The sequence below is a fragment of the Herpailurus yagouaroundi genome, unplaced genomic scaffold (assembly GCF_014898765.1).
Source record: "Herpailurus yagouaroundi ecotype Mexico unplaced genomic scaffold, PumYag 142, whole genome shotgun sequence".
NCBI lineage: Eukaryota > Metazoa > Chordata > Mammalia > Carnivora > Felidae > Herpailurus > Herpailurus yagouaroundi.
Genome location: NW_024412397.1, coordinates 40,948,581 through 40,960,963, shown reverse-complemented (window position 1 = coordinate 40,960,963; position 12,383 = coordinate 40,948,581). Strand labels below are relative to the sequence as shown.

Genomic DNA, 12,383 nt, shown 5'->3' with positions numbered 1-12,383 from the left:
TACTGACATTTTGGGCCAGATCATCTTTGGTGTGGGGCTGTCCTGTGCATTGTAGGGTTTTTAGCAGCATCCCTGTCCTCTACCTGCTAGAAGTCAGTAGCACTCACCCTTCCTCAATCAAAATTGTACCCTGACATTGTCAAATGTCCCTGGGAGGAAAAAAAAAAAAATCAGCCCTGATGTAGGTGAACTCAACCTGTCTATGGCTTCAAATGCCATCGAGGAGCTTTTGAGCCACAAATGTATACCCCAAGCCCATTCCTTGCCCCAAGCTCCAAACCCTGTACATCTCATTGTCTCCTTGATTCCTTTATTTGAAGGTAGTATTTCTACTTGTACATATATTGTCTGCCACTTCAACTGACTATAATCTCAAGTGTTTGCATGTTTATTAACAGTGCCTAGACGTGCAGGAAGTGCTCAAAATATATTTGCTGTTTAAAGAATTAAACATTTAATATATATTAATTCATTTCATGCAGTTAATGATGGGGCAATCAGGCAGATAATTTCAAGCACATCAAGGCATCTTTTAAAAACACATTTAATTTTAGGGTGCCTGGGTGGCGCAGTCGGTTAAGCGTCCAACTCTTGACTTCAGCTCAGATCATGATCTCATGGTCCCAAGTTGAATCCCACTTCGGGGCACCACTCTGACAGTGCGGAGCCTGCTTGGAATTATCTCTCTGCCCCAGCCCCCCCTCTCCCCCCCACCCCAGATAAATAAATAAACCTTAAAAAACAAACCTTAAAGAAAAAGGACAATTTCAAGATAAAAGGAATGGCTTATTTTTGATTTCTTAAAAGTTATCTCTATGCCTAACATGGAGCTCAAACTAACAATCCTGAGATTAAGAGTCACACTTTCTACCAACTAAGGAAGGCACCCTGGAATGGCTTATTTTTAATTCTTTTTTAATGTTTGTTTATTTATTTATTTTAAAAAATTTTGATGTTTATTTATTTTTGAGAGAGAGAGAGAGAGAGAGCATGAGTAGGGGAGGAGCAGAGAAAGAGAGAGAGAGGGAGAGAGAGAGAGAGAGAGATGCACACACACAGAATCCGTAGCAGGCTCCAGGCTCCAAGCTGTCACCACAGAGCCCAATGTGGGGCTCGAACCCACGAACTGCAAGATCATGACCTGAGCTGAAGTCGGATGCTTAACGGACTGAGCCACCCAGGTGCCCCAATGTTTATTTATTTTTGAGAGACAGAGAGAGACAGAGCATGAGCAGGGGATGCACAGAGAGAGAGGGAGACAGAGAATCCCAAGCAGGCTCCATCCAGGCTCTGAGCTGTCAGCACAGAGCCCAATGCAGGGCTCGAACTCACAAGCAGTGAGATCATGACGTGAGCTGAAGTTGGACGCTCAACCCACTGAACCACCCAGACGCCCCAGGAATGGCTTATTTTTAAATAAATTTGTGCATAGTACTAATCCTAGCCATTAAATTTTTGTTCAAGTTCTGCTACAGTCTTGAAAGTAATAACACTATAGAGTTCCCATTCGTTTTCAACCCCTCTGTTCTACTCCATATTCTTCTTATGCTTCATTTCTATTTGTTATTATAAGTATATATGCCTGTTTATACAAACGTTTCTATTTTTTTATTTCAAATAATAATTGTGCCTTTTGACTCTCCAGATGCCAGTTAGCTACCAAGTCTTAACTGTAAGTTATTTCTTGAGCTGTTTACCGTCTTGGTCTAATTTCTGCTGTACCTGAAGCGGAGAGTAGAGGGTGAAGTTTTGAAATAAAACATTGCTTTCTGGATAACATCTATAGTTACATAATATTTAACATTATACATTTAATAGTATTTATTTATAACAGCTGTATTTATGAGTATGTTGTACTGCTGTTGCTTTTTTAAGTAATCTCTACACCCGACATGGGCTTTGAACTCACGACCCTGAGATCAAGAATTGCATGCTCTACTCACTGAGCCAGCCAGGCATCCCTGTTGTACTGTTTTTAATTATTTTTCTCCCTCTCCAAGCAAAGTAGTAACCAGGCACACCATTTCCTTACCCCCACTTGGCTCTCACATTAAGTACTGTGTACATGCATATGCACATTATGACCAGTTCTTAAAGACCATGACTTCCAACACTTTATTTTTGAGGGGCCCAAGTGGTATCCAGACATCTTTTCCATAAATCTCCTTGGTTTATTATTTACTTGGGTGTTTATTCACCAAGCACACAGACTTTTGTGTATTTCTTTGTGCAAATTTCCTGAGGTTCCTTGATCAATTCTTCTTTGAATATAAGTGAACGATGTCTTAATGGTTAATGGCGGATGGATGTGATAGCATCTCAAAACTTTGTAAGTAATAGGGGCGCCTGGGTGGCTCAGTCGGTTGAGCATCCGATTTTGGCCCAGGTCATGATCTCACGGTTCGTGAGTTCGAGCCCCGCGTCAGGCTCTGTGCTGACAGCTCAGAGCCTGGAGTCTGCTTCAGATCTGTGTCCCCTTCCCCTCTCTCCGCCCCACCCCTGCTTGTGCTCTGTCTCTGTCTTTCAAACATGAATAAACATTAAAAAAATTTAAGAAAAAAAAAACTTTCTAAGTAATAGACTAGAGGTATCAAATATTCATGTAAGGAGAGCACAGGAACTCAGCCCAAGTCCAGGCAGCTCTATGGATGCTGTAAGCTTGAATTCCGTACACTGACCCATTTGTCTGTGTCTCTGAGCCTTTTTGGGTTTTTTTAAGAAAAATTGTGATAAAATATATGTAACGTAAAATTTATCATCTTAACCATTTTTAAGTGTACAGGTTAGTAGTGTTAAATAGATTCATACCGCTATGCTGAATTTTTATTTTTATTTTTAAAAAAAAATTTTTTTTCAACGTTTATTTATTTTTGGGACAGAGAGAGACAGAGCATGAACGGGGGAGGGGCAGAGAGAGAGGGAGACACAGAATCGGAAACAGGCTCCAGGCTCTGAGCCATCAGCCCGGAGCCCGACGCGGGGCTCGAACTCACGGACCGCGAGATCGTGACCTGGCTGAAGTCGGACGCTTAACTGACTGCGCCACCCAGGCGCCCCTATGCTGAATTTTTAAATGGCATCTCTATTACATATGTTTGAATAAACAGAGTCAATCATGATATTCTGTAAAAAAAAACCAACAACCCATCAAACTGTATTGATTTCAGTATTATTCTTTCAATCATTGCTGACTTCATACAAATTCACACACAAAAAACAGCTGCCAGAGGCATTTAAAAAAATCTTTTACAAGAACAATATGCTGCAAAAGACTGAATGTTAAGTTTTAATACTTGACAAAATCTTTAAAAATCTTAACACATTTTTATGCTTGATTTCTCATGATTTATCAGCAAATGCATTGCTTTAAGAAAAGAGTTTAAAAGTATTAACTTTCCTTTCTAAATATTTTTTTTTTCCAATTTAGGTAATTTTAGATATAAGTTTTAAGGAAAGGTTTAACTCTTATTGAGACAAGAATCAAATCGGATTTGAGTAACTCTTGACCAATGAATCTTGGTATGTTTAAAACTGAGCATGTTCTCATAAATCTTCGGTGTAAGTTCAAGACTCATAGACTGAGCTACTCAAGGCCTTAAAAGTTATAAATATTTTTGAATACAAGCATAATTTAGCTAGTTAGGAATTTAACAGGACACAAAATCTACCCATTTTAATAATAAAACCAAAGAAAGTGGAGTAGCAGCTCTATTTTAGAATTGGAAGAATGACTTGGCTTAGCTGACCAAATGGGCAGGGCCACTGTTCCAACAGGGAGGCTGTCTTAGACATTTCCCCCCTTTCCTGAGGAGTGTGGGTAGAGTGAGTCACCCACAAAGACACTGTTGCATTCTTGGACTAAGATACCCTGCAGTCTGTTTTTCACATAGAGTGGATTTCTAACAAACGGGCATCTTGCCCCCAAAATATTGAAATGTTTACCGAACATGACTTAGTTGGACTTCCTGCTGAATGAAGGGAGGTTAATGCTTTCAATGTGAACACTTTCTAGAATGCTGTAGCAAACGTGTGTGTTTTTGAAGAAAACACAATGGACTTACAGGCAATAAGGTCGGGCCTTGGTGACAGGGATTCTCTGGTTAGTCCCTCTTCAACAGCAAGTCTAGTCAAAGGAGCTCGCTCATTATGCACCAGGGGACAGAAATGTCCCATTAAGAATGCAAAACAAATACAGCACAATAAACACAATCTAGCTTTTCTCTGATGACCAAACATCAACAAATACATACAGGGCAATATTCTATATATCAATTTTCTCTCTGTGTACTGATATAGATAGACTACAAATAATGGAATGAATAGAAGCTGATGTCAGGGCACACTCCAGAAGATTCTCCCTTTTTCTTTAAGTAAGTGCTCAGTATTAGTGTTGTCATATGCCTTTTGCTTGCTCCCACAAGTGGAGCATCCAGACTTACAGAAGAGCTGGCCAAACAACTGTTACATATTAGAGAATAAAGCCCAAATTAAAAAAAAAAAAATCTTTTGATCTGCCTCGACAGTTGTTCTAGCAAAAGATAATGTTAACACAGTAACCTGTTGGAGAGTTAGGTCATCTACAGCACATGCAGTTCTTATAAAGACCAGTTTGGGCCACTGACACGAATCCATCAGATGGAACTCTCCTATGAAGTACAGGGGGAACTCACTGTGTACATAGTGACCTGAAAGTTAACTTATTTCAGGGAGGATAAATAGTCGGTTCTTCTAGAACTACCTTCACGTTGAATGTTATTTCCTCCATGACGTACACGCGTTCAGGAAATGCTTTAGCCACCTCCTCCACACTGTTGAAATATTGCACTGGCTCCTTTATATCCCGGTCTTGTTCCAGCAGCTTGAATTGCCCTAAAATACACGATAAACGGAAGAGATGTGAGATGTTTACGCTGGACAGCTGTCACCGTGGCGACAGCATCCCCTTTCTTTACTCCCACTCTTCTTTGTCGAAGGCTTCTGATCACTATCATGAGGGGAAAAAGTTACCACGGCAGAAGGTTTTCTTGAACTGGAATCTACATTGAAAAGTCAGCTTAAAAATGAGTACAAACACATATGTTTTCTCCTTTGCATCTTTTTGTTCACATCAAGAGTTTATTACCAGATGACCAAAATCAAACTGAATGGATGCTTATTTGTAATTTGATCTCAAAGTGAAAACTTACTCTGTTACAAATGATTGCTCAGTTTGTTTTTGATAATAATCCCCTTGTCATTTAGTTGTAATTAACACCCACACATGCTATGTTCTAAAAGGAAGGCCGAACGCCCCAGGGCAACTAATTTGTTTAAAGTAGTATTTCAAATTTTTGCAAGTAGGACAAAATAATATAGCGGACCTTTGGCTCCCACAGAATTAGTATCCTTGGTTTCACAATATGTGGGCGATGCTGAGGGCGCATGAGCCGCTGTAATTTGTGGTGTTTCTGCAGCACAAGTGTGAAGCCTGAGCAGGGCAAGGCTGGGCCAGGGGGTGAGTGGGCCTGGAGAGGAGCCAGTTCCATCTACAGCAACATGTGGCTTCCTTCTCTCTTTTTTCCTGTTCCGCATAAAGTTCATGACAGTAGGATATACTATTGTGGTATCTGTACTTTGGGGGATTGTGAAGAACTTTGAACATATTCCCCAAAATGTCAAGGGTCTATTATTGTTTATATACTTTCAATATTTATGATACTTCTGCTTCATTCTAGGAGTTGTTTTCAGTTTAGAATAAGACCGTATGTAACCAAGCCAAAGACACAGTGTTCTTAGCACTCATTTTCTGAATGCTGTTTACACTATAACACTTGAGAAACTTGAAAAGGAATTAAAAGCTATAATGAGGCAGATCTCTCAGCGTGTGTCTACAGGACACCGGGCAGAAACAGGGAAACTTTCATTCATACTCTCAAGACATTTTTTTTTTTTTTTTTTTTGGTAGCATCTACGGTGGAGGCATCACTCTAGATGCTAGACAGAAGTCAATGAAGAGACCAGATGAAAATCTGCCCTAAATCTTACACTGTGGCAGAAGACAATGATAAACACGAAAAATGACTAGGGTATGTAATAGGTCAGGGGTGAGAAGTGTTATTAAAAATAGGGCTGGATGAGGGGGACAGAGAGTGCAGGGTGGCCAGCGTAGGTATGGCTGAGAAGGTGACCTTTGACGTCACTGGGAGGTGTGTTCTCTAACCGTAGCCTACTCAAAGACCTGTGGACAGATGGGTGGCTGCCCGCTTGGCATGCTGCCAGCGTGGCCGGAGCAAAGTGAGTAAAAGGTAAGAGGGACGAGAGAGAGAGTCAGAGAAAGAACAGATGGCCAGATTGTGTACAGCTTTGAAGACTTGTAATTCTTTTTCAACGTTTATTTATTTTTGGGACAGAGAGACACAGAGCATGAACGGGGGAGGGGCAGAGAGAGAGGGAGACACAGAATCGGAAACAGGCTCCAGGCTCTGAGCCATCAGCCCAGAGCCCGACGCGGGGCTCGAACTCACGGACCGCGAGATCGTGACCTGGCTGAAGTCGGACGCTTAACCGACTGCACCACCCAGGCGCCCCAAGACTTGTAATTCTTTATCTGAGTGGGATGGAGAGCCACTGGGGGTGGGGTGGGGTGGGGGGTGGGGGGGGTGTGCATGAAGAGGTGATCTATCCAATGTTGCAGAAGGACCACACTGGCTGCTGTTTTGAGAACACTGTAGAAGTGCAAGGTGTAGAGGCTGAGACAACAGTTAGGAGGCTCCTGCCATAATCCAGGTGTGAGATGGCAGGGGGTTGGAAATGGCGGGAAAGTGTTACAAATTTGGCCTCAGCAGCTGAAGGAAGCCGGGTTGGAGGGGTAGGGGAGTTCAGTCTGGGATGTCTATCAGACATACAGAGATATCCCAGAAGTTCATAGATGATCATGTAAGTGTGGAGCTCAGAGGGAGGTCTGGCTGGAAACCCAGGAGGCCATCAGCACACCGATCTTTAAAGCCATGGCACTTTGATGATGAAGAGCACAGGCTTAAGTACAGACAGAGAAGACACCTAAGGTTTGAGTCCCAGTAGACTGAGAAGGACTGGCTGGGGGAGTAAGAGGCAGATCCAGAAGGGGTGCATTCTGGAAGCCACGATTTGAGCACTTCAAGAGCGAGAGCGATGTCACATGCCGCTCAGAGAGGACTCTGGAATGAGGGCTAGCAACGGTCGGCTTTCGCAACTTGTATTTAACTGGGGACTTTGACAGGAGCAGTGGAATAGTTGGGCGGAAGCCTGACTGAGGTGGATTTAAGAGAAGGGAGAAGTGCGAATAACAGGGATGGACGGCAGGTGATGTTTGGGGAGTTTTGCAATGAACGGGAGAAAAGACATGGGAGTGCTAGTTAAAGGGAGCACGTGGAATGGGATCAAGGGAATGTTGTTTTTTTTTTTTTTTTCCTTTGTACGATGGATGCTAATGGGAATGACCAACGGAGGGACAAGCAGATGAAGAAGGGATTACTGGAGCATGTCCCTGGGTATAGGAGTGGAGGGGCTGGGCCTCAGCAGGAGCCCACCTGTGAGAGCTCAGTGGGAGCTGGTAGCTCCTTTTTATTGCTTCCATATTTCCAGCAAAAGTCAGAAGGAAGGCATCAGCTGAGAAGAAGATTGAGATTGAGAGAGGAGGTGTGGGAGGGCTCAGGAAGGAGGGGAAGACTGTAGTAAAGTCCACTGAGAGTGAATGACCCACCATGACTGTTGGACAGCCATAAGTTCCCACTCGAGGTTCATGGTCATGAACTAAAAGTGAAACCAAACAACAGGACAGTTGTACGTTTTTCTCCAGACAGTGTGCAAAAACAGGGGCTGGTCCAAAGTGGGCAGAGACTTGGGATTCAGCCGGGACTGTAAAACTGCCAAGTGAGTATGAAACACAAAAGAGGGGCAGAGGAGCCAAGATGTATGCAAGGGAGTGAACATAATATCAGTCCGTGGAACTTGAGCTGGACCCAACATCTTGGGAGGGAGGAACGAGGGTGAAAAGTAGTGGAATCAATGGCTAGTGGGTTCTGATGGGAGTCGATTTCCAAATCCTGGATGGAGTGAGCTCAAGGGCCGGGCAGAGGAGTAGTCAGAGTGGAAGGCATGCAATTTGAGAAAATGGAAGCCTGCAGCTGTTGGTGATGACACAGTCTAGAGGGCAACCATGGGAGGTTAATGGTTGAGGTGGTGAGAAGCTAGAGAGAGTGAGAGGCCAGGGGGATTAGCAGGATCGTATATGTATGCACTGAAATCCCAAGAATGAAGACAGAAGTAATGCTGGAGAGAATGGCAGTGAGCCAGGAGTGAAAATTACGGACAAACGAGGGAGGGATTCTAGGCATGGTAGATAACTGTAACACTGTTGGGGTAGTGGATCAGAGAGTCTGAGGACGAGAGATTAAAGCTGAGAGTTTCTAGGGAGGGGGAATTACAATGGTCAAGGGAGCCCCAAAGAACACAGAAAACACTCACATCCTCTCAACTTTGGGGCAAAAAATAGAGCTGCCACCCAAAAGGGCTTCAGGGAAGTGGTGTTTTCAGGGCATACCCAGGTTAGGGTTTAACAAGATACAAGTAGTTTCAGAGAAAACTTTAAGGACATAGGGATTTTGCTGGTGATGGACCTTGAAGGGGGAGTTTTCAGGAGTTAAGGGGTGGGTGATGTTGACAATGTAGAAAATGCACTTAGTTATAATGTAACAGCTCATATACCTTTTAGAAATATGTAGGGGTAGGGGCACCTGGGTGCCTCAGTCCGTTAAGTGTCTGACTTTGGCTCAAGTCATGATCTTGCGGTTTTTGAGTTCGAGCCCCGCATTGGGCTCTGTGTTGACAGCATGGAGCCTGGAGCCTGCTTTAGATTCTGTCTCCCTCTCTCGCTCTACCCCTCCTCCATCATGCTCTCTCTCCTTCTCTCTCTCTCAAGAATAAACATTAAAAAAATTGAAAAAAAAAAAAGAAATATGTAGGGATATGAATAAATATTTGAAAATATAGTCAAAATATGTTAGATTATACACTGAAGTATGTTCGATTATATATTATACATATATGTTAGATTACATTCATAAAAACAACAGAATTTTAAAAATTATAGGAATATCAATACCACTTATTTAAAAAAATTCTGCCTCCACAATAAAGCAACCTTTTTGTTTGTCTCAATTCTACGTAGTCTTTGAAAAAAAATTTTTTTTTAAGACAGAATCTTAAGCAGGCTCCATGCCCAGCTTGGAGCCCAACTCAAGGTGGGATCTCACAATTATGAGATCATGACCTGAGCCCAAATAGAGTCAGACGCTTAATTGACCGAGCCACCCAGGCAACCCTCCTCGTATAAATTCCTAATGATTATGAAGTATCTCCAATATAATCTCTGTTCCTTCCTATATTTTCTGGCATTTCCTGACACGATACGTTTATAATGTTTGCACAGCATTTCATAGTGGATTTAACTATTTTTCTGTTCTTAGTCTGAGTTAGGCTAGGACTGACTTAAGTGCAAACTCTGCCACTTACAAGTTTTAGAGAGTACTAACAAATTACTAATCCGTCTGCGCTTTGTTTTCTCACCCATGAAGTGTGGACACTGCAAAGGGCTGTGGCGAGGATTAACGGAGATGATTTTAAGTACTCAGCACAAGTAACCAGTTAGCAGCCCTCAGGTCCCTTTCCTGTTCTCAAGATGCACAGAGCTTTTCTTTTCTCTTTTTGGCTCGTGGGATGAATTTTCTAGAGCAGGATTATTAAATCAAAGAGTATCACACAATTCTTTGTGCTTAAAATACCTGGCTATCTAGGCTTCCAAAATCCCTAAACCAATTTATATCTCTATGAGTAGCCAATTTAGATTTCTTCCATGGACATCCCAGTTGGACCACAATCTTGCCAACCTTGAGTATTCTTTTTTTTGTGTGTGTGTATGTATATATATATATATATATATATATATTTTTTTTTTTTTTTTTTTTTTTAAGTATTTGTTTTTGAGAGAGAGAGAGAGAGAGAGCGCACGTGTGGGGGGCGGGGGCGCAGAGAGAGAGAGCGGGAGAGAAAGAATCCCAAGCAGGCTCTCACTGCTACCACAGAGCTGGATGCGGGGTTCAAACCCACAAACCGCAAGATCATGACCTTGCCAGATGCTCAACCGACGGAGCTACCCAGGCACTCCGCAGTGAGTATTCTGAAGTATTTGAATTTTTCTTGTGCCAATGGCTGCATAAATGTATAAAAACCATATTTTATGGAGTCTAAATTTCTTTTAAGTTCTAAAGACATATATCTAAGGGTCTATCGGATATTTATATTTGCAAGTCTAATAGCACGAAATTCAACATGTCTAAACTCAGGAAAGCACAGTGAGATGTTTACCATTCTTTTTTGGCATTAAGCCTTTACCATTATTTTTACTTTTATTATTATTACTTTTATTTTCATTACATCTTTAAAATGATGAGTATGTTTTACACTGTGGCACACCTCAGTTCATAGCAGCCACACTGCAAGCACCCCATGTGGCTAGTAGTGGCTGTACCCGATGGTGCAGGTCCAGAACATCTCTGCATTCCTTTAAAACTCTGATTTCAGTGGTGCCTGGGTGGCACCGTCAGTTAAGCGTCTGACTCTTAATTTCCACTCAGGTCATGACCTCAGGGGTTGTGATATCAAGCCGTGAGACGGGCTCCACACTGAGCTTCCATGGAACCTGCTTAAGATTCTCTCTCACCCTTCCCCTCTGCCTCCCCCCCCCCCCAAAAAAAACAGAACAAAACTGTGATTGCAGATACTGTTCAAGTCCTTTATTAGGTGACAGAGTACTCTCAGAGGAAAGAAAAAAGTAATTCCTGGCAAGATAGGAGGTTTCCACTCATGAAATGAAAGCATTAGAACTTAAAAAATTTTTTTTGCTTATATTTTAGAGAGAGAGAGAGTGCATGCACATGTGGTAGGGGCAGAGGGAGGGGGAGACAGAGAATCCCAAGCAGGCTCTGCACTGTCAGCCCAGGGCCCAATGTGGGGCTCGAACCCACAAACCGTGAGATCATGACCTGAGCCAAAATCAAGAGTCAGATGCTCAACTGACTGAACCACCCAGGCACGCTGAGCCTTAGAACTCTTACATTTGGTTTTCCTTGCCCTGTTGTCATGACTGCTGATATTCTGTTTCATATAACCGAGCCTGGGATTCCAGATATAACTACCTCTATCCCTTTAACACCATTTGCTTCTCTCCCAATTTGGGGGCTTGTCCTTCAAGCAATTCTTTAGTTATTTTTCAATTGTGTTTGTGATCTTACATTATTTTAGCAGCCTCAGACATATTGTGGCTTAAGGTCCAAATGAATAATCATAATTGGTATGGCCGTTGCATCAATATCAAGCTGAGTAAATTCTCAATTTGTAGTCTCACCTGTGTTTGTCACCTCTGTTAAACAGAAAGACCTCAGAATCACATACACATACGTGGGGGCACTTACAAGAAACTATTCTGAGACCAATTAACATACACAGATGAAAGAAAAAATAAAAATAAAGTAGCAGCTAAATATGACCAAATGTTGGGGCACCTGGGTGGCTCAGTCAGTTAAGTGTCCGACTTCAGCTCAGGTCATGATCTCACATCTCGTGAGCTTGAGCTCCACACTGGGCTTTGTGCTGACAGCTCAGAGCCTGGAGCCTGCTTCAGATTCTGTGTCTCTCTCTCTCTCTGTTCCTCCCCCCCTCAAGCTCTGTCATTCTCTCTTCCAAAAAATAAATACACATTAAAAAAATTTTGTAAAAATTAAAAATATCACCAAGTGTTTTAACATTTGAACATAGTGTACATCAGAAAAATAGACTCTTTTCATCCATTCTTTAACGTTTGTTGGCCATCCAACAGTTAACTTCCCTTTCCTTCTTTCCATATAGTTCCTTCAGGTTATCTTGAAAGATTTTAGTTTATATGTTTCTTTTTTTTTTAAGTTTTATTTATGTAAGTAATCTTGAACCCAATGTAGGACTTGAACCCACGGCTCCTCCAACTGAGCCAGCCAGGCGTCCCAAGCTTATGTTTCTTTGTATACATATATTATTATTTTAAACATTCTCCTGTCATATGTTTAATGATCTAAAACCGTATTTTTTAGTTTACATTTCTTACACCCTACAAATGCCTTCAAAATCTAAATATACCAAATGTCTTAATGTAAAGTTTTAAACAATGGGTCACAGTATATAAGTGACCTCTTACTGGGGGGGGGGGGGGGGCTCATTCGCCAAACTTGTTCTGTAAAGATTTTAGGTCCCATGCGCTAAATGGTCTCAGTTGCCACCAGTCCCGTCTGGCGATGTATCCCGAAAGGAGCCATATACAATACATAAACTGGAGC

The 12,383-nt window shown here is 42.1% G+C and overlaps 1 protein-coding gene across 4 annotated transcripts in view; it reads right to left on the bottom strand.

The window, feature by feature from the left end:
* GAREM1 (GRB2 associated regulator of MAPK1 subtype 1) overlaps nucleotides 1-12,383 on the bottom strand; it is a 205,595-nt gene that overhangs the window by 39,737 nt on the left and 153,475 nt on the right. For all 4 annotated transcript variants that reach the window (XM_040479139.1, XM_040479137.1, XM_040479138.1 and 1 more), the window contains one exon: nucleotides 4,739-4,869. In XM_040479139.1, coding sequence (XP_040335073.1) covers nucleotides 4,739-4,869 — 131 coding nt within the window. The remainder of the gene's footprint in view (nucleotides 1-4,738; nucleotides 4,870-12,383) is intronic.